The 23,482-nt window shown below is 48.3% G+C and overlaps 1 protein-coding gene across 1 annotated transcript in view; it reads right to left on the bottom strand.

Annotated features, from left to right (window-relative positions):
- LOC149451022 (uncharacterized) overlaps window positions 1-22,384 on the bottom strand; it is a 66,236-nt gene extending 43,852 nt beyond the window's left edge. The window contains exons 1-2 of the mRNA XM_089691145.1: window positions 22,223-22,384; window positions 7,389-8,866 (exon numbers count right to left, since the gene is read on the bottom strand). Of these exons, the coding sequence (XP_089547271.1) occupies window positions 7,389-8,399 (1,011 nt within the window). The 5' untranslated portion in view covers window positions 8,400-8,866; window positions 22,223-22,384. The remainder of the gene's footprint in view (window positions 1-7,388; window positions 8,867-22,222) is intronic.
- Window positions 22,385-23,482: the final 1,098 nt, after the last annotated feature.

Genomic DNA, 23,482 nt, shown 5'->3' with positions numbered 1-23,482 from the left:
CCGACTTGTGACCTCAATGCTGATTCACTGCTGCCTGCATGGACCTCAACACTGATTCACTGCTGCCTGCATGGACCCCGACTTGTGAACTCAACACTGATTCACTGCTGCCTGCATGGACCTCGACTTGTGACCTCAATGCTGATTCACTGCTGCCTTCACCGACCCCGACTTGTGAGCTCAACGCTGATTCACTGCTGCCTGCATGGACCCCGACTTGTGACCTCAACCCTAATTCACTGCTGCCTGCATGGACCCCGACTTGTGACCTCAACGCTGATTCACTGCTGCCTGCATGGACCCCGACTTGTGAACTCAACACTGATTCACTGCTGCCTGCATGGACCCCGACTTGTGGCCTCAACGTTGATTCACTGCTGCCTGCATGGACCCCGACTTGTGACCTCAACTCTGATTCACTGCTGCCTTCACCGACCCCGACTTGTGAGCTCAACGCTGATTCACTGCTGCCTGCATGGACCCCGACTTGTGACCTCAACTCTGATTCACTGCTGCCTGCATGGACCCCAACTTGTGACCTCAATGCTGATTCTCTGCTGGCTGCATCTACCTCGACTTGTGATGTGAGCTGATTCACTGCTGTCTGCATGGACCCCGACATGTGACCTCAACTCTGATTCACTGCTGCCTGCATGGACCCCGACTTGTGACCTCAACGCTGATTCACTGCTGCCTGCATGGACCCCAACTTGTGACCTCAATGCTGATTCTCTGCTGGCTGCATCTACCTCGACTTGTGATGTGAGCTGATTCACTGCTGTCTGCATGGACCCTGCCTTGTGAACTCAACACTGATTCACTGCTGCCTGCATGGACCTCAACACTGATTCACTGCTGCCTGCATGGACCCCGACTTGTGACCTCAATGCTGATTCACTGCTGCCTGCATGGACTTCAACACTGATTCACTGCTGCCTGCATGGACCTCGACTTGTGACCTCAATGCTGATTCACTGCTGCCTGCATGGACCCCGACTTGTGACCTCAATGCTGATTCACTGCTGCCTGCATGGACCCCGACTTGTGAACTCAACACTGATTCACTGCTGCCTGCATGGACCCCGACTTGTGACCTCAATGCTGATTCACTGCTGCCTGCATGGACCTCAACACTGATTCACTGCTGCCTGCATGGACCTCGACTTGTGACCTCAATGCTGATTCACTGCTGCCTGCATGGACCCCGACTTGTGAACTCAACACTGATTCACTGCTGCCTGCATGGACCTCGACTTGTGACCTCAATGCTGATTCACTGCTGCCTGCATGGACCCCGACTTGTGAACTCAACACTGATTCACTGCTGCCTGCATGGACCCCGACTTGTGGCCTCAACGCTGATTCACTGCTGCCTGCATGGACCCCGACTTGTGACCTCAACTCTGATTCACTGCTGCCTTCACCGACCCCGACTTGTGAGCTCAACGCTGATTCACTGCTGCCTGCATGGACCCCGACTTGTGACCTCAACGCTGATTCACTGCTGCCTGCATGGACCCCAACTTGTGACCTCAATGCTGATTCTCTGCTGGCTGCATCTACCTCGACTTGTGATGTGTGCTGATTCACTGCTGTCTGCATGGACCCTGCCTTGTGAACTCAACACTGATTCACTGCTGCCTGCATGGACCTCAACACTGATTCACTGCTGCCTGCATGGACCCCGACTTGTGACCTCAATGCTGATTCACTGCTGCCTGCATGGACTTCAACACTGATTCACTGCTGCCTGCATGGACCTCGACTTGTGACCTCAATGCTGATTCACTGCTGCCTGCATGGACCCCGACTTGTGACCTCAATGCTGATTCACTGCTGCCTGCATGGACCCCGACTTGTGAACTCAACACTGATTCACTGCTGCCTGCATGGACCCCGACTTGTGGCCTCAACGCTGATTCACTGCTGCCTGCATGGACCCCGACTTGTGACCTCAACTCTGATTCACTGCTGCCTTCACCGACCCCGACTTGTGAGCTCAACGCTGATTCACTGCTGCCTGCATGGACCCCGACTTGTGACCTCAACTCTGATTCACTGCTGCCTGCATGGACCCCGACTTGTGACCTCAACGCTGATTCACTGCTGCCTGCATGGACCCCGACTTGTGACCTCAATGCTGATTCTCTGCTGGCTGCATCTACCTCGACTTGTGATGTGAGCTGATTCACTGCTGTCTGCATGGACCCTGCCTTGTGAACTCAACACTGATTCACTGCTGCCTGCATGGATCTCAACACAGATTCACTGCTGCCTGCATGGACACCGACTTGTGACTTCAACGCTGATTCACTGCTGCTTGCATGGACCCCGACTTGTGACCTCAACACTGATTCACTGCTGCCTGCATGGACCCCGACTTGTGACCTCAACGCTGATTCACTGCTGCCTGCATGGACCCCGACTTGTGACCTCAATGCTGATTCTCTGCTGGCTGCATCTACCTCGACTTGTGATGTGAGCTGATTCATTGCTGTCTGCATGGACCCCGACTTGTAACCTCAACTCTGATTCACTGCTGCCTGCATGGACCCCGACTTGTGACCTCAACGCTGATTCACTGCTGCCTGCATGGACCCCAACTTGTGACCTCAATGCTGATTCTCTGCTGGCTGCATCTACCTCGACTTGTGATGTGAGCTGATTCACTGCTGTCTGCATGGACCCTGCCTTGTGAACTCAACACTGATTCACTGCTGCCTGCATGGACCTCAACACTGATTCACTGGTGCCTGCATGGACCCCGACTTGTGACCTCAACGCTGATTCACTGCTGCCTGCATGGACCCCGTCTTGTGACCTCAATGCTGATTCTCTGCTGGCTGCATCTACCTCGACTTGTGATGTGAGCTGATTCACTGCTGTCTGCATGGACCCTGCCTTGTGAACTCAACACTGATTCACTGCTGCCTGCATGGACCTCAACACTGATTCACTGCTGCCTGCATGGACACCGACTTGTGACCTCAACGCTGATTCACCGCTGCCTGCATGGACCCCGACTTCTGACCTCAACGCTGATTCACTGCTGCCTGCATGGACACCGACTTGTGACCTCAACTCTGATTCACTGCTGCCTTCACCGACCCCGACTTGTGACCTCAACGCTGATTCACTGCTGCCTGCATGGACCCCGACTTGTGACCTCAACTCTGATTCACTGCTGCCTGCATGGACCCCGACTTGTGACCTCAACTCTGATTCACTGCTGCCTGCATGGACCCCGACTTGTGACCTCAACGCTGATTCACTGCTGCCTGCATGGACCCCAACTTGTGACCTCAATGCTGATTCTCTGCTGGCTGCATCTACCTTGACTTGTGATGTGAGCTGATTCACTGCTGTCTGCATGGACCCTGCCTTGTGAACTCAACTCTGATTCACTGCTGCCTGCATGGACCTCAACACTGATTCACTGCTGCCTACATGGACACCGACTTGTGACCTCAACGTTGATTCACCACTGCCTGCATGGACCCTGACTTGTGACCTGAACGCTGATTATCTGCTGCCTGCATCTACCTCGACTTGTGATGTCAGCTGATTCACTGCTGTCTGCATGGACCTTGCCTTGTGACCTCAACTCTGATTCACCGCTGCCTGCATGGACCCCAACTTGTGACTCTAATGATCTTTCTCTACCACTTGAGCTGATCCTGGCTTGTGATTCCCATACTTGCCTTGTGATCCCCATACTTGCCTTGTGATTCCCATACTTGCCTTGTGATTCCCATACTTGCCTTGTGATCCCCATACTTGCCTCGTGATCCCCATACTTGCCTCGTGATCCCCATACTTGCCTCGTGATCCCCATATTTGCCTTGTAATTTCCATACTTGCCTTGTGATCCCCATACTTGCCTTGTGATCCCCATACTTGCCTCGTGATCCCCATACTTGCCTCGTGATCCCCATATTTGCCTCGTGATCCCCATATTTGCCTTGTAATTTCCATACTTGCCTTGTGATCCCCATACTTGCCTTGTGATCCCCATATTTGCCTTGTAATTTCCATACTTGCCTTGTGATCAGCACTACTTGGTTTCCCTTTCACTAAGAACTGTGCCTATCCTGCAGTTTCCAACCACTAGTCTCCACTCCCTACAAGTACGTTCCCGACACCAGATGAAACCCAATGAGCCCAACAGGCTTAAGTGGTAGATGTAAGGAAGCATAGGGAGCACCTTTTTCACCAGACAGCGACTCCTCCTCAGATGGTGTTCAAGTCACAGATCTGCCTGGGGTGCTCTTGTCACAGAGGAGAGGGAACATTTTTTGCAATGGAAGGCATGGACCGGATGGTCTTCTTCAGTTGGCCACACATTGATAGTTTTTTCTGGCTGTTTCCTCTATACACACTGATAAGGAGGATGAAGGAATCCCCCATGATGACACTTTGTGTACAGACCACAGCACCTTCTCCTGTCAGAATACATCGATTGACGGCGATTGAGAAAAGTTTTCCAACATGGCCCTTTGACAGACGTCAACCACAGATCAACGTCTCTCCAGCAGGGATGGCCACGCACTAATCAGAATTCATCCAGTACCTGCTGAACCAATCAAATGTCAGTGTTCAGCCAGCTTTACCTGGTGCCCTCAAGCTTGGCTGCAGAGGCTTGGCAAAATGGAACTTGGCCCCCACATGGAAGAAAAATATATGTGAAATATATTTTAAAAATATTCTTCCCAAAGATATCAACATATTTTTGAAATACTACAATTTTGGCCGTATTCACCATATATACACACACACAGAATGTTGAAATGCATTTTTTATATATTACAAAAGATATGAAAAATATTTTAAAAATACATTGCAAATATACTGTGTGTCTTTAAAGATACAAATCTACATTTTTGCAATTCATTTACAAATATATGTAAAAATGACTTTGTTATATGTTAAAAAAAAAATCTGAAGAATATATTTAAAATATATATATTTTTTAAAAATATTTATCATATATTTTGAAATATATAAAAACGCATTTCAACATATTTATTTATTTCAGGTACTTATATAGCGCCGTCAATTTACGCAGCGCTTTACATATATATTGTACATTCACATCAGTCCCCGCCCCCGAGGAGCGTACAATCTAAGGTCCCTAACTCACATTCATACATATACATACTAGGGACAATTTAGACAGGAGCCAATTCACCTACCAGCATGTCTTTGGAGTGTGGGAGGAAACCAGAGTACCCAAAGGAAACCCACACAGGCACAGGGAGAACATGCAAACATACAGATATATATATATATATTGAATATGGCCAAAATTGTAGTATTTAACCACTTCCAGTCCGGACACTTTCCCCCCCTTCCAGTCTGGACGCTTTCCCCCCCTTCCAGTCCGGACGCTTTAACCCCCTTTCAGTCCGGACGCTTTCCCCCCCTTCCAGTCCGGACGCTTTCAGTCCCCTTCCAGTCCGGACGCTTTCCCCCCCTTCCAGACCGGACGCTTTCCCCCCCTTCCAGACCGGACGCTTCCCCCCCTTCCAGTCCGGACACTTTCAGTCCCCTTCCAGTCCGGACACTTTCCCCCCCTTCCAGTCCGGACACTTTCCCCCCCTTCCAGTCCGGACACTTTCCCCCCCTTCCAGTCCGGACACTTTCCCCCCCTTCCTGACCAGGCCAATTTTCAGCTTTCAGCGCTATCACACTTTGAATGACAATTCGCGGTCATGCAACACTGTACCCATATGAATTTTTTACAAATTTTTTGAGACAGATAAAGCTTTATTTTGGTGGTATTTATTCACCGCTGGGATTTTTATTTTTTTTGCTATGTAAATGAAAAAGTCCAAACATTTTGAAAAAAAGTTTTTTTTATAAAAGTTTGCAAATAAATAATATTTCATCATAAATCTCAGCCAAAATGTATTCCGTTATCTTTTTAGTATAAAAAAAAAATCCAAATTTATAACCAAAAATTATAATTTTTAAACATTTTTTTTTAATTTTAATTTTATTTTTTCATATTTTTTTTACATAATGTCACCCTAGCAGTACAGTGTCATCATGGTGACACTGTACTACTTGTGGAGGGTGATGACATTTTTTTTTTTTTTTTACACTGATTGCTTTTACATCCATATAGGATGTAAAAGCAATCATTTCTCCTTCTCTCTGGCTGCATTCTTGCACTCATTGATAAGTACTGAGTGAGCTGTGATTGGTCGCAGCTTGTCACATGGTACAAGGCTGTTGTGAATAGCCCTGTACCATGTGACCTCTGTGATCATTCACAGATTTCACACGTAGTAAGCAATGATGTCACAATTGACTTCTTGTTTACTACTTTGCATGTGATCACTGATTGGCCAATCAGTGATCACATGATCGGGACCTCGTACAGAGGTCCCTTCTGACGATCGGGTATTTTGCAGCCATTGAGAACTAGTGAGTGAGCTGTGATTGGTCACAGCTTGTCACATGGTACAAAGCTGTTGTGAATGGCCCTGTACCATGTGATCATTCACAGATTTCACACGTAGTAAGCAATGATGTCACAAGTGACATCTTGATTACTACTCTGCATGTGATCACTGATTGGCCTATCAGTGATCACATGATCGGGACCTCGTACAGGTCCGGAGGACACAGCGGGCACCGGATCGCGGTGCTGCGTGCTCCCAGAAAGCGCGCACAAGCAGGGTGCGGGAGGCCGTTTATAAACGGCCACCCAACCCTGCACTGCCACCGTCCAGCCGTTTATATGCAACGGCCGGTCGGGAAGTGGTTAAAATATATGTCAATGTATTTGGGAAGAATATTTTTAAAATATATTTTTCTTCCATGTGGGCCACTACTCTAAGAATTGTTCATGTGTTATGTGGGGAAATAAAGAAAATACTCGGGAACGCAAATCATTTCATTTATGATGCAAACAAATAAACAAATTACACGTTGAATCAAAGTTTTATAAGAAAGCAAAAAAAAAAAAACTAAGAAAAGAGGAGAATCATTAAGGAGAACACAGTTCAGTCATTGGAGCTTGTCTAATAAGTATGTGAAAAGGTAACGTATTCCGTGGCTCTGTAGGGTGTGCCTGGTGGACACAAGCGCTAAATCCAATTCCTCCATCTATTACATTCCTGTTTGCTCATGAAATGTGACAATCATGTAATGTATGTTCTGTTTTTCAAAGTATCATTGTACCTTTCCACTAGATTGTTGGATAACATGGGGTGTGAAACTGCTGGGACAACCCAAACTCTTCTACAATGGCATAGCTGCTCCCCCTTTAATACCTCCTTCTTCTAGAGCTTCTTCGATGTATCTGAGGATGAAGACATTGAACCCTCTGGCGTCTGATAAGCATTGTCCACTCCAGAACACGATTTGTTTCCTTTGTGAACCTTCAGGTGACTGATGAGGTGCGTCTTCTGTATAAAAGCTTTGTCACATCCGGAACACTGAAACGGCTTCTCTCCGGTGTGAAGCTTCTCGTGTCTGATAAGATGGGACCTCTGGGCAAAAGCTTGGTCACATTCAGAACAACAAAAAGGCTTCTCTATGTACGGTTTTGCTCCCGCGTGAAGCTTCTTATGTCTGAGAAGACCTGACATCTCTATAAAAGCTTTACCGCATTCGGAACACTGAAATGGTTTCTCTCTCGTGTGAATCATCTGGTGTTTGACAAGGCTTGACCTCCGTGTGAAAACTTTGTCACATTCAGAACACCGATAGGTCCTCTCTCTAGTGTGATCCCTCTCGTGATTACCAAGGTTCCCCTTCGATGTAAAAGCTTTGCGCTGGTATGGCTTCTCTCCAGTGTGAACCCTCTGGTGTATATTGAGGTTTGACTTCTCTCTAAATGGTTTGTTACATTCAGGACACTGATATGGCTTCTCTCCGGTGTGGACCCTCCGGTGTCTGATAAGCCGTGACTTGGTTTTGAAAGCGTTGTCACAGTCGGAACACTGAAATGGTTTTGCTTCATTGTGAACCATCTGGTGCCTGTGAAGATCTGACCTTTGCGTAAAAGCTTTGTCACATTCCGAACACTGAAATGGTCTTGCTCCGGAGTGAAACATCTTATGCCTGATAAGCTCTGACTTCTGTGTAAAGGCTTTTTCACATTCAGAACACTGAAATGGCTTCTCTCCTGCGTGAACCATCTGGTGTCTGATAAGATTTACCTTCGTTGTGAAAGCTTTGTCGCATTCGGAACACTGATATGGCTTCTCCCCAGTATGAACCCTGTCATGTGTGATAAGTCGTGACATCACTGCGAAAGCTTTGCCACATTTAGAACAAAAATACCTCTTCACTTTGGTGTGAATCCTCTCATGCTCAAGGGCTGGTGGCATTGCAACCGCTATGTTGCATTCAGAACCCAGATAAGGCCTCCCTTCTATATGTTCCATCTGGTATTTAGCTAGGTTTGATTTTGAATTAAAACCTTTGTCACCACCAAACAAGATACAGCTCCTCTCTTGAAAGATCAGTGATCAAGCCCTGGTGATGGCTGAGGCCATCCCCCATACATAAGACTACACGGGCGCTCAGAGCGGTGGCCTTCTCCTCTTCTCAATCGTCAAGTTACTGGACTCCATACGGGCTCCGCTCCCCTATGCAAGCCAGTGAGGTGAGTCTTTAGATTGACTATCCAGCTTCAGAGTGGCGCCAAGACAGCACACCGAGGCTGAATCAATGCTGAAGAGTATCCAAAACAATCGAGAAATTTAGAACACGGATATGGCTTGTGTCCAGCATGAATCCTACAGTATAAAGACTTTCAGGCTCTCGGAACACCCATATGGACTTGTCATCAGGGTGACTCAGTTGTGAATATGAAGACCAACCTGACCAAAGACTTGGTCCATCAATCCACCTGTATAGAGATTTAAAGAAAAGGAAATTTGGTAAAGTTGCTTTCTCTTTTATTTTACCTTCATTATTAAATGTAAAACAAGTATGTGATATATAGTTAGGTCCATATATATTTGGACGCAGGCACAATTTTAGATTTTTTCAGGTATTTACCAAAACACATTCAAGCTCTAGTTCTATAATGGATATGGGATGAAAGTGCGCACTCTCAGGTTTAATTTGAGGGTATGTACATCGAAATTAGCTAGGGGAGCTAGACCTTGATATCTGGAAAGGAGCTGAATAGTAGCTCAATAGAGATGGTCAGAGGGGTCAGATTCTGGTCAGGACTGAGAGACTCTGCAGGCCAGCCCCTCCGGAACTTCCCCCTGCTCTGAGGCTTTCAGAGAAGGGCCTTGGAGGTAGTGGGTGGATCTGAGGAGTGGTTGGCTGCACTTTTGAGGGGTTTCATCCAATGCCCATCAGGAGGCTTGACAAGGGGCTGATCTCCCTTAAAAAAGTGTTGGAGCCTGCTTAGTAGCAGGAGAGTCGGGTGGAAGAAGAGGGAGGAAGATGTAAGGTTGAGGTAGAAGGCTGTCTGTCAGGGCTCTGGGTATGACCAGAGGTGTGTGGACTGACACAGGGAAATGCAGGCTTCAGATATGTTATAATAATAATATTTATTATTAGCTGCACAAATAAACAAACACAGTGCAAACCAGCTAACCTTAAGCTAATAGGTACACAGTGCAAACAAACAAACAAACCAATAGGTACACAGTGCAGTCAGGGCTGGAGAGGTGGAGTGGTCAGGCAGGCCAAGCCCACAGCATGGATTTCCTCAGGGCGCGGGGTCTAAGTCCCAGCCTGCTATTCACCAGGGCCCCTGATGGTGAGGATGGACTTGGTGCAGTCTGGAACCAGGTCGCGACCCCCGAGTGCGTCCGGCTGTGGTAGAGAGTGCTGGCAGGTCCAGGTCCGAGCGGGATGGATGGATGGATGACAGTCAAGAGCGACGTGGTCAGACTAGCCGGGTCAGTAACGGTGGGGACAGGCACGGTACAAGCAGCAGACAAGGGTAGTCAGGTCACACGCCGGGTTCAGTAACTCACGGGCAGCACGGTACAGAGGATCAGGCAGAAGGATGGTCAGGGACGAGCCAGGGGTCAGAGCAGGAGAATGTCAGCATGGATCAGAACAGGCAGGGTCGGCAACAAGGAACGTACTACAGGAACTCAGGAACAGGAACACAGGTTTACAAGGTACAGGGCCCATGGAAAAAACACACACCAAGGCCCAGACTGCAGGTCTGGCCGTCCCTTAAACACACCTGCAATCAGCCCCAGGTGATGGCTAACTGCCGAAGTGAACCTCTGGTTGCTGAAAGCACCCGCTGGCCATACCTGCAGCCCACAAGTCCATTCCTGACACTGTCAGGAGGCCTAGTGGGACGAGGCCTGCCTGCGAGCCTGGAGCTGGAAAGGAGGAAAACTCAGGACTCACTGTCCCCCTGGCATAGGACCACCTGTGTGGCAGGAAAGGAGCAGCCCAGCTGATAGACCTGGTAGCAGCAGTCATTCCACAAGTGGTACAGGAGATGATCTGAGTGAGTACACCAACACCCCCTGGGCAGATATGGAAAGGAGCACTCTGGTGAGAAACCAGATTAGATCTTTGCTAGTGACTGTTATTCACTTATAGAAACAGGAGCCGGATCCCCTGCTCAGGAAGAAAGTCTCCAGATTGCTGGGTGAAGAGGAGTTCATCTGGGGTCTGGGGTGGTACAACTGGAGCAGCACTCCAACAGAGACTGTGACAGAGAAGAGAAGCTGTGCATAGTTCAGGAAGTTGTCCTCAGATTTCAGTTCCTTCGAGCATCCTATGCACCCCTTACCCCATCCAAGTTTAATCCCCTCAATAAAATAGAAAAAAAACTACGCTCAAGGCCTGATTTCTTGTGCTTGTGTGGAGAAGGCTAACTGACTGGCTGTGCAGGAGTATAGGGGGTCCCAAATTCAACAGTGACCCCTAGGGGGGTAGTGCTACATAAATATTCGGCAGTGCTCTAGAAAAGGTGTCTTCAAGTCCCTCACCAGAAGGGCTCAGAGGTGCCAAACTGGGCATGGAAAACGTGTCTAAACTGGAGGTAACGGAAGAAATGTGTGTTGGGCAACTGAAACCGTGTACAGGCGTACCTCAGTTTACCGACGCCTCGGTTCACGGAATTTTCGGTTTCAAAATTTTTTTCGCAATATAAAAACGGATTAAATTGGTTTTCATTGCATTTACAAATTTTTTTTTTAATCCCTGTCCCTGTAAAAGTATTTATGCATATAAAAGTGCACTTCATAAAGAGTTTTGAACAAATACTTTTTTTTTACTTTTTTCTGACCTCTGCAACTAATTCATTGGTTTTCAACGCATTTACAAATTAATTTTTAATCATGTCCCTGTACAGTATTTATGCCTTTAATGTGCGCTTTATAAAGAGTTTTGAACAAATAAGACTTTTATTTTAACTTTTTTCTGACCTCCGGTATGGATTAATTGTTTTTTAATGCATTTACGATTTTTTTTTATCATGTCTCTGTACAGTTTTGAACAAATACGATTTTTTTTGAGTTTTTCTGACCTCCGGAACGGATTAATTGGTTTTCAATGCATTTACAAATTAATTTTTAATCATGTCCCTGTACAGTATTTATGCCTTTAAAGTGCACTTTATAAAGAGTTTTGAACAAATAAGACTTTTTTTTTACCTTTTTTCTGACCTCTGGAACGGATTAATTGGTTTTCAATACATTCCTATAGGAAACCGCGTTTCAGTTTACAAACTTTTCGCAATATAAAAAGTCCCACAGAACGCATTACATTTGTAAACTGAGGTACGTCTGTATTTCATTTCATTTCATAGGGAGTGCTATATTTTTCCCTCTGGAACGGATTAATTGGTTTTCAATGCATTTACAAATTTTGGGTTTTTTTTATCATGTCCCTGTGCAGTATTTATGCCTTTAAAGTGCACTCTATAAAGAGTTTTGAACAGATGAGACTTTATTTTAACTTTTTTCTGCCGTCTGGAACGGATTAATTGGTTTTCAATGCATTCCTATAGGAAACCGCGTTTCAGTTTACAAACTTTTCGCAATATAAAAAGTCGCGCAGAACGCATTAAATTTGTAAACCGAAGTATGCCTGTATTTCATTTCATCGGGAGTGCTCTATTTTTCCCCATTATCTCTATTGGATGGTATCATTTTATTCATTCTTTGGTCCCATTCAAAGCACCGTGCTGCATTTTCAGCATAAACTGTACAACAAATCAGCGAAACTAAGAATGAGCCAAAACAAAGCCAAATAAATAATTAGTGTAACAGAACCGACCCCAGACTGCGCTTGGGTACTTCCATTATAATACCGCTTCACCCTCCGAACACTGACCACAGACACCACAGCCAAAAAAACAAGACTAGACGACACCAGTTCTGAAGTAAACCAGGAAGCAGACTAGTTTATTTGAACACAGATACAAGATATATACACCCAGGGGGCAGTCCCCCCTCCCTACATAATGACCCTGGGCGGGGCAATCTACACTTAGTAAAAAGAGACACACCGACAGACAGTCCCATCAGGAGGGAGGGCTGCTGAAGACACCCCCCCCACCCAGCCAATACACATAAACACATACATCCCATAATAGTTTGCTCCCAAGCCAGACAGACAATAGAACAATGGGATGCAACCACATTATTATTATTATTATTATTATTATTATTATACAGTATTTATAAAGCGCCAATAGTTCGCTCAGCGCTGTACATTACAAAGGGGGACAGAACATGTGACAGAACAATACCAATACAATGTGATACATGAGGGGATCGAGGGCCCTGATCCTTGGAGCTTACAATCTAGGAGGGGGGGATGGTGGCACAGGAGGAGATAGCTGTGGGGGATGGAGTGGTAGGAAGAGTGGAGGAGGTCGGCAAGTTAGCAGGGGGTGGGGTAGGCTTCCCTGAAGAGATGGGTTTTCAGGGTGCGCCTAAAGGAGAGGAGAGTAGGTGATAATCTGATGGGTTGGGGCAGGGAGTTCCAGAGGATGGGTGACACCCTGGAGAAGTCCTGGAGGCGGGCATGGGAGGAGGAGACCAGGGAACTAGAGAGAAGGAGGTCTTGTGAGGAGCGGAGTGTGCGTGTTGGGCGGTACTTGGATATTAGGTCGGTGATGTAGTTCGGGGCAGTATGGTGGACGGCTTTGTACGTCAGTGTTAGGATTTTGAATTTGATCCGTTGCGCAATCGGAAGCCAGTGGAGGGATTGGCAGAGGGGGGTGGCGGAGACAGAGCGGTTGGAAAGGTGAATGAGTCTGGCAGCCGTGTTCAGGATCGACTGAAGCGGGGATAGCCAGCGGCAAGGCAGGCCAGTGAGGAGGGAGTTGCAGTAGTCGAGTCGTGATATGATGAGGGAGTGGATGAGCTGTTTAGTGGTTTCTGGGGTTAGGAACGTGCGGATTTTGGCGATGTTGCGGAGGTGGAGTCTGCATGTTGCGGAGGCGGAGTCTGCATGTTGCGGAGGTGGAGTCTGCACGAGTTTGTTAAAGAGTGGACTTGGGGCTGGAAGGATAGGTTGGAGTCCAGAATGACACCAAGTACTCTGGCCTGCAGGGCGGGTTTGATGGTAGCGTTGTTGGATGTGATGTAGAAGTCAATGGGGAGTGGTGTCCGGGCTGGGGGGAAGACAAGAAACTCGGTTTTGGAGAGGTTCAATTTAAGGAAGTGGAGCGACATCCAGTTTGATATGTCGCTCAGTAGGTGTGTGATTCGGGCTGAGACCGAGGGGGTGAGGTGGGGGGTTGAGAGATAGATTTGTGTGTCGTCGGCATAGAGGTGGTAGTTGAAGCCGTGAGAGTGTATGAGTTGGCCAAGGGAGGAGGTATAGATGGAGAAGAGAAGGGGCCCGAGGACAGAGCCTTGAGGGACCCCAACAGAGAGGGGGAGTGAGGGGGAGGTGGTAGCATTATAGGTAACGCTGAAGGAGCGTTGTGACAGGTAGGATGAGAGCCAGGAGACAGCAGAATCTCTGAGGCCGAGGGAGTGTAGTTTTTTGAGGAGGAGGGGGTGGTCGACTGTGTCGAAGGCCGCAGAGAGGTCAAGGAGTAGGAGCACTGAATAGTGGCCATTAGCTTTGGCGGTTAGCAGGTCGTTGGAGAGTTTGAGTAAGGCAGTTTCGGTGGAGTGTAGGGGACGGAAGCCGGACTGTAGGGGATCGAGGAGGTTGTTGTCGTTGAGGTGAGAGCATAGGCGGGTGTAGACGAGGCGCTCGAGGAGTTTAGATGTAAATGGGAGCAGGGAGATGGGTCTGAGGTTGTTCGGGTCATTGGGGTCCACATGGCATTAAACAATCAACAACCCCCCCACCCCAATATTAGGACAGATCACCCTGTACCCCTAACAGGCACAGGGTGACTTACACATAAGAGGGATATGGGGAGCTGAGACAGGGGTCCCCCACCCAAAGTGACTCCCGTCAATTAGCTACTGCCAACATCCCTATAGTGTACAAAACAAAAAAAAATATGACCACAAGGTCAAAAAAGCCCCATGGGACTTCAAAGGCAGAGAAATCTAAGACATACAATATGTTAAAAGACCAATAGTCAATCTTTATTTATAATGACAAAAAAATGGACAAATGACCAGTGAAGCGAGATAAAACATAGTATGATTCACCAATTGGATGAACCAACATATACCCAAATGAATTATGAATACACCAATAGGGATACATGTCTTGACTGGCAGTGGGGTCATCTTCCCATAGCTCCCAACATGTTTTGGAACGAATTTCCTTCCTCAGGAGAAATTACTGATATATTGGTACTACAATACAATAATGTCATATCAATGATACATACAGTGAGGAACAGAAGTATTTGAACCCCCTGCGATTTTGCAAGTTCTCCCACTTAGAAATCATGGAGGGTCTGACATTCACATTGTAGGTGCATTCCCACTCTGAGGACAGAATTCAGGAAATCCCATTGTATGATTTGTAAAGAATGTATTTGTCTCGCACGGCTGAACAGAAGTATTTGAACACCTAAGAAACAGCAAGAATTCCGGCTCTCAAAGACCTGTTACTGCGCCTTTAAAAAGTCCACCTCTACTCCACTCATTCATCTCACTTAGTAGCACCTGTCTGAGTTCTTTAAAGACACCGTCCACCCCACAGTCAGTCAGATGCCAACTACTACCATGGGCAAGACCAAAGAGCTGTTAAAAGACACCAGAGACAAAATTGTGGACCTCTACAAGGCTGGAAAGGGCTACGGGGCAATTGCCAAGCAGCTTGGTGAAAATAGATCAACTGTTGGAGCAATTGTTAGAGAATGGAAGAGGCTAAAGACGACTGTCAGTCTCCCTCGGACTGGGGCTCCATGGAAGATCTCACCTCGTGGGGGATCACTGATGAAAAGAAAGGTGAGGAATCAGCCCAGAACTACAAGGGAGGAGCTGGTCAATGACATGAAGAGCGCTGGGACCACAGTTTCAAAGGTCACTGTCGGTAGAACACTATGCCGTCATGGTTTCCAATCATGCATTGCACGGAAGGTTCCCCTGCTCAAGTCATCACATGTCCAGGCCCGTCTGAAGTTTGCCAATGACCATCTGGATGATCCAGAGGAGGCATGGGAGAAAGTCATGTGGTCAGATGAGACCAAAGGAGAACTTCACTCATTGTGTTTGGAGGAAAAAAAAAAGGATGAGTTTCATCCCAAGAACACCATCCCTACTGTGAAGCATGGGGGTGGTAATATCATGATTTGGGGGTGCTTTTCTGCGAAGGGGACAGGACGACTGCACTGTATTAAGGAGAGGATGAATGGGGCCATTTATTGTGAGATTTTGAGCAACAACCTCCTTCCCTCAGTCAGAGCATTGAAGATGGGTGGTGGCTGGGTCCTCCAACATGACAACGACATGAAGCACACAGCCAGGAGAACCAAGGAGTGGCTCCGTAAGAAGCATATCAAGGTTCTGGAGTGGCCTAGCCAGTCTCCAGACCTAAATCCAATAGAACATCTTTGGAGGGAGCCGAAACTGTTGCTCAGCGACAGCTCCGAAACCTGACAGATCTAGAGGAGATCGGTGTGGAGGAGTCGGCCAAAATCCCTGTTGCAGTGCAAACCTGGCCAAGGACTACAGGAAACGTCTGACCTCTGTAATTGCAGACAAAGGCTTCTGTACCAAATATTAACACGGATCTTCTCAGGGGTTCAAATACTTCTGTTCAGCCGTGCGAGACAAATACATTCTTTACAAATCATACAATGGGATTTCCTGAATTCTGGGAATCCCCTGCAATGTGAATGTCAGACCCTCCATGATGGAGAAGTGGGAGAACTTGCAAAATCACAGGGGGTTCAAATACTTCTGTTCCTCACTGTATAATAAAAGTTACAATGCATATTCACGTTTATAACCAGGTGTAGAACTTATTTCAGTATGAACATCTACAGACGAAAAGAAAGTAAGACCTAGATCAAACATAAGGTCTTCAAATGGATGGTGTCCACACCTCCAACCTTCACAAAGGTATTCCCAGCAAGGGAGTCAAAATGTTAATGATTGGTGTATATATAGGTAAAAAGAAGGGGATGGTCCTCAAAAATGCATGTACCCCTCCGACGTGGTGACGCCGTGCACTGCCACGTCTGGGGATCCTAGGTTGCGTGCTGCACTGCGACGCACCTGTGCATTGCCCATTTTTGAGGATCATCCCTTTCTTCTTAGATGGCCTTTATTATATTGCATTTGTTCGCTTGTTAGTGAGCCAAACTATAGCGGATTTATATATTTTATATAGATTGGCCTCTACTCTGGGTGGTGCCTGATTGGGATCCTTGCACTGGCCTTGTGAAGGTTGGAGGTGTGGACGCAATCCATTTGAAGACCCTATGTTTGACCTTGGTCTTACTCTCTTTTCGTCTGTAGACGTTCATACTGAAATAAGTTCTACACCTGGTTACAAACTTGAATATACATTGTAACTTTTATTATATGTATCATTGATATGAGATTATTGTATTGTACTACCAATATACCATTAATTTCCCCTGAGGAAGGAACTTCATTCCGAAACATGTTGGGAGCTATGGGAAGATTACACCACTGCCAACCAAGACATGTATCCCTATTGGTGTATCCATAATTCATTTGGATATATGTTGGTTCATCCAATTGGTGTATCATACTATGTTTTATCTCGCTTCACTGGCCATTTTCTTCTCATTATAAAGATTGACTATTGGTCTTTTAATATATTGTTTGTCTTTCTCTGCCTTTAACGTCCCATGGGGCTTTTTTGACCCTGTGGTCGTATTTTTTTTGTACAACAAATCAGAAGCAGTATGTTCAGGACTCCTTCCATAGTAGAGGATCTGTCAGAGGGTAAAACAGGTCAAAAACTTGCCTTGTCCTGCTGTACCCCATGATGTGGTTTTAATGTGAATGTAGCACCCTCCTAGATAGCTAGGGGGAGCTAGATCACAAATTGTTAGTGAGGAGGGATATGAGTAGCGGCCTGGGTGTGATAGCTGGCAGGGGTCAAATTTGGGTAACAGCTAACCAGCTCTCTGGAATTTCCCCCTGCTCTAAAACTTTGGAGAAAGATCTAGAAGTAGTGGGAGGAGGTGAGGAGTGGCTGGTCTGTACTCCAAGAGGATCCTGGCCAATCCCTAACAGCAGGCTTGGGGCCAGGACAGCCTTTACAGTAAGAGTAAATGAGCCTGCTCAGCAGCAGGAGAGTTAAGGTGGAAGATGAGGATGTGAGGTTGGACAGCAGGATTCTGGGAGGGGACCCATATGGGAAGGGGCTCACCTCCAGGCAAGAGGACCTTGAAAGGAGGAAAGCTTGGGACTTCACCATCCCCCCTAGAGAGGACCACATGTGAGGCAGGAAAGGAGTGGCCCAGCTAGAAGACCTAGTAGCAGCCGCCAACCAACCAGCAACACAGGAGGACTGAGTGAGTAGAACTGCACCCCCTGGATGTGAGGTTGGAGAGCAGGTTCCTGGGAGGGGACCCAGATGGGAAGGGGCTCACATCCAGGTAAGAGGACCTTGGAAGGAGGAAAGCTTGGTACTTCACCATCCCCCTAGCGAGGACAACCTGTAAGGCAGGAAAGGAGTGGCCCAGCTAGAAGATCTGGTAGCAGCCGCCAACAACACAGGAGAAGGACTGAGTGAGTACACCTGCACCCCCTGGGCCAGATAGGGGAAGGAGCACTCCGGTGGGAAACCAGATCAGCAACTATCCAGGACTGTCTTCTTTTAAACGGACAGACACTGGATCCCCTGCTTAGGGATTCACCCAGAACAGCTGGATTAGGAGAATCTGGGGTCTTGGGTGGTACAAAAAGAGATGCTGGCTAGCTCTCCAAGAAGAGGATGTTTGTGTAAAGACATGTACATAGTTCAGGAAGATTGTCCTCAGTTAGGTTCCATTTGGCATCCCGTACACCCCTTTCCCCTATCCAAACTACAATCCTCTAACAAAAATCACAAAAACAAAGCTCAGGGACTGGCTACTGACTGCTGGATGCAAGTCTATGTGAAAATGCCTGTTGCCTGACTGTGCTGGACTATAGGGGGACCCAAAACTTCAGGGACTCCTAAGGGGGTAGTGCTACATGAAGCATCAATAAAGTCTCTGAGAGTGTACAGCTAATCCATGTATCCTGGTCTTCTGACGTGCGTCTGATGAGCCGAGCTAGCACCTCGTAAAGACCAACTCAGCGACTTGGGAGTGATCACCTGGAGCGGCGTTCCTTCATGCCGAAAAGTACTTGATCCATTACTGTGACTGATTAACCACGTGCCATCTGATGTACTTATTCAAACATCCTGACAACCTACAGACTGCTGTGTGGAAGAGGAGTTCATCTGGGGTCTGAGGTATTACAACTGGAGTTGCTGGCTAGCCCTCCAAAACAGACTGTGTCTCTTAAAGGAGAAGTTGTGAATAGTTCATGAAGTTGTCTTCAAGATTTCGGTTCCCTTGGGCATCCTATACACCCCTATACTTCATCCAAGTTAAATCCCCTAAATAAAAAAATAAAAAAAAACAACGCTCAAGGCCTGATTTTCTGACTGAGGATGAATGTTGTGTGAGAAATGCTAATGAACTGGCTGTGCAGGACTATAGAAGGACCCAAATTCAACAGCAACACCCAAGGGGTAGTGCTACATAAGTTCCAATACATTTCCCCAAGTCCTTCTACACGATATTGCCCAAAGTATTGTCCCCACCCTCCAAATCATGTGATTCAGGTGTTCCAATCCCCTCCAAATCATGTGATTCAGGTGTTCCAATCCCCTCCCAATCATGTGATTCAGGTGTTCCAATCCCCTCCAATCATGTGATTCAGGTGTTCCAATCCCCTCCAATCATGTGATTCAGGTGTTCCATTCCCCTCCCAATCATGTGATTCAGGTGTTCCAATCCCCTCCATGGACACAATCAAGCCCCTAGGCATGCAGACTGCTTCTACAAACATTGGTGAAAGAATGGGTCGCTCTCAGGAGCTCAGTGACTCCAAGCGTGGTCCCATGATAGGTGGCCACCTGGGCAATAAGTCCATCCGTGACATTTCCTGGCTACTAAATATTCCACGCTCAACTGTTAGTGGGATTATAACAAAGTGGAAGCAACTGGGAACAACAGCAACTCAGCCACCAAGTGGTAGGCCACGTCACATGACGGCGGGGTCAGCGCATGCTGAAGCGCACAGTGCGCAGAAGTCGCCAACTGTCTGCAGAGTCAATAGCTAAAGACCTCCAAACTTGGTGTGGCCTTCAGATGAGCCCAACAACAGTGTGTAGAGAGCTTCATGGAATGGGTTTCCATGGCTGAGCAGCTGCATCCAAGCCTTCCATCACCAAGTGCAATGCAAAGCGTCGGATGCCGTGGTGTAAAGCACGCCGCCACTGGACTCTAGAGCAGGGGAGGCGTGTTCTCTGGAGTGATCAATCATGCCTCTCTGTCTGGCAATCCGATGGACGTGTCTGAGTTTGGTGGTGGCCAGGAGAATGGTACTTGCCTGACTGCATTGTGCCAAGTGTAAAGTTTGGTGGAGGGGGGATTATGGTGTGGGGTTGTTCCTCAGGGGTTGGGCTTGGCCCCCTAGTTCCAGTGAAGTGAACTCTTAAGGTGACATTTTGGACTATTTCATGCTCCCAACTTTGTGGGAGGAGTTTGGGGATGGCCCCTTCCTGTTCCAACATGACTGTGCACCAGTGCACAAAGCAAGGTCCATAAAGACATGGAGGAGCCAGTTTGGGGTGGAGGAACTTGACTGTCCTGCACAGAGTCCTGACCTCAACCCCATAGAACACCTTTGGGATGAATTAGAGCGGAGACTGCGAGCCAGGCCTCCTCCCCCGACATCAGTGCCTGACCTGACAAATGTGCTTCTGGAAGAATGGTCCAACCTTCCCATAGACACCCTCCTAAACCTTGTGGACGGCCTTCCCAGAAGAGTTGAAGCTGTTATAGCTGCAAAGGGCGGGGCCAACTCAATATTGAACCCTACGGACTAAGACTGGGGGGCCATTAAAGGTCATGTCTGTGGAAAGGGCGGGGCCAACTCAATATTGAACCCTACGGACTAAGACTGGGGGGCCATTAAAGGTCATGTGTGTGGAAAGGGCGGGGCCAACTCCATATTGAACCCTACAGACTAAGACTGGGGGGCCATTAAAGGTCATGTGTGTGGAAAGGGCGGGGCCAACTCCATATTGAACCCTACAGACTAAGACTGGGGGGCCATTAAAGGTCATGTGCGTGGAAAAGCGGGCGGCCCAATACATGGGGCAATGTGCCTGTAAAAACCATCCAGTGGATATTTAGCCACTCAAACGTCTTTTATGTGTGTGTGTGGGGGGGAGGTAGGTGATCTGTGTGTGGGGGGGAGAGGAAGGTGATCTGTGTGTGGGGGGGGGGAGAGGTAGGTGATCTGTGTGTGGGGGGGGGGGGGGGAGAGGTAGGTGATCTGTGTGGGGAGGTAGGTGATCTGTGTGTGGGGGGGGTGGAGGTAGGTGGTGTGTGTGTGGGGGGGGGGGAGGTAGGTGGTGTGTGTGTGGGGGGGGGGGAGGTAGGTGGTGTGTGTGGGGGGGAGGTAGTTGATCTGTGTGTTTGGGGGGGAGGTAGTTGATCTGTGTGTTTGGGGGGAGGTAGTTGATCTGTGTGTTTGGGGGGAGGTAGGTGATCTGTGTGGGGGGGGGAGGTAGGTGATCTGTGTGTGTGGGGGGGGTAGGTAGGTGATCTGTGTGTGGGGGAGGTAGGTGATCTGTGTGTGGGGGGAGGTAGGTGATCTGTGTGTGGGGGGAGGTAGGTGATCTGTGTGTGGGGGGTGGTAGGTGATCTGTGTGTGGGGGGAGGTAGGTGATCTGTGTGTGGGGGGAGGTAGGTGATCTGTGTGTGGGGGAGGTAGGTGATCTGTGTGTGGGGGAGGTAGGTGATCTGTGTGTGGGGGGAGGTAGGTGATCTGTGTGTGGGGGGAGGTAGGTGATCTGTGTGTAGGGGGAGGTAGGTGATCTTTGTGGGGGAGGTAGGTGATCTGTGTGTGGGGTGGGGGAGGTAGGTGATCTGTGTGTGGGGGGGGGGAGGTAGGTGATCTGTGTGTGGGGGAGGTAGGTGATCTGTGTGTGGGGGGAGGTAGGTGATCTGTGTGTGTGGGGGGGGAGGTAGGTGATCTGTGTGTGGGGGAGGTAGGTGATCTGTGTATGGGGGAGGTAGGTGATCTGTGTGTGGGGGAGGTAGGTGATCTGTGTGTGGGGGAGGTAGGTGATCTCTGTGTGTGGGGGAGGTAGGTGATCTGTGTGTGGGGGAGGTAGGTGATCTGTGTGTGGGGGGAGGTAGGTGATCTGTGTGTGTGGGGGGGGAGGTAGGTGATCTGTGTGGGGGGAGGTAGGTGATCTGTGTATGGGGGAGGTAGGTGATCTGTGTGTGGGGGAGGTAGGTGATCTCTGTGTGTGGGGGAGGTAGGTGATCTCTGTGTGTGGGGGAGGTAGGTGATCTCTGTGTGTGGGGGAGGTAGGTGATCTGTGTGTGGGGGAGGTAGGTGATCTCTGTGTGTGGGGGAGGTAGGTGATCTGTGTGTGGGGGGAGGTAGGTGATCTCTCTGTGTGTGGGGGAGGTAGGTGATCTCTGTGTTCTGTACAATAGTTGATGATCAGATTGTATTATCAGTGTGTTGCTGTGAACTAAAGCCATCATCCCACACTGCCCCTCCCCCCACACTGCCCCCCACATTGCCCCTCCCCCCACACTGCCCCCCACATTGCCCCTCCCCCCCACACTGCCCCCCATTCTCACCCGATCTCCCCAGAGTTTTTTTCATCAGCCTCTTGTCTGTATCTGGCAGCAATTCCATGTAGCTGGAGAAGAAGGGGGAGGGATGTCCTCCATGTTCTTGTAGCTCAGAGAGGGGGAGGGGCGTCCTCCATGTTCTTGTAGCTCAGAGAGGGGGAGGGGCGTCCTCCATGTTCTTGTAGCTCAGAGAGGGGGAGGGGCGTCCTCCATGTTCTTGTAGCTCAGAGAGGGGGAGGGGTGTCCTCCATGTTCTTGTAGCTCAGAGAGGGGGAGGGGCATCCTCCATGTTCTTGTAGCTCAGATAGGGGGAGGGGGCCTTTCTGACGTCACATTGTATAGATGAAATGTATCCACTAATGGAGATCTTCCTCCTCTATATACAATGTATCCATGCTTCCTTTCCCTGTGTTGGGGGGGAGGGGTAGACATGATCATCTATGATTGGACAATAAACCGATGCTGGAGTGATTGGTGATGTCTCTCGGGATCTCACCAATCGTTACCACATACATATTAAAACTCAAAACACGCAATTTTTGAAACCATTTTATTATTAGTTCACTCATTCGTATTGATATAAAAGGGAGAGGACGAGGCTGACTGGGCAGAGATTGTACAATCAAATTGTAAGGTGTATAGATCTCACAGAGGGGGAGGTACAGGTGTCCCAAGTTCCTGCACCCAAGGCGTGTGTCCCTCATCTCTGTCCTGACACCACACCCTTCTCCGTTTGCTGCATCCAGCTTCTCTCCTCCCCGCTCCTCACAGTTCACATTCCAGGATGGTTAATGCCCCAAATTAGCACACACCTCCCAGGACAGCAGTGGAAGGAACCTCCTGATCCGCCCTGGCACTACCCTGTCTGCATTTCTTCTGGTGCTGAGCAGACACTGCACAGCTTCAATCAGAGGTGCCCAGCAGAACAAGTAGTCTGAAGAGCCAAGAGTGACCATCCAAGAGGACCCGAACCATGGTAGACTCATCAGATGAACCAAGAGGGACCATCTGAGAGGACCTCAGACATGGTAGACTCATCACAGGAGACAAGAGGGACCATCCAAGAGGACCCCAACCATGGTAGACACATCAGAGGAGACAAGAGGGACCAACCAAGAGGACACCAACCATGATAGACTCATCAGAGGAGCCAAGAGTGATCATCCAAGAGGACATTAACCATTGTAGACCCATCAGAGGAGACAAGAGGGACCATCCGAGAGGACCCCAACCATGGTAGACTCATCAGAGGAGCCAAGAGTGACC

The sequence above is a fragment of the Staurois parvus genome, unplaced genomic scaffold (genome assembly GCF_062004578.1).
Source record: "Staurois parvus isolate SC_StPar_1 unplaced genomic scaffold, SC_StPar_1.0 ptg000551l, whole genome shotgun sequence".
NCBI lineage: Eukaryota > Metazoa > Chordata > Amphibia > Anura > Ranidae > Staurois > Staurois parvus.
Note: the sequence above shows the minus strand (reverse complement) of the source record. Positions and strands in the feature narration are given on the sequence as shown.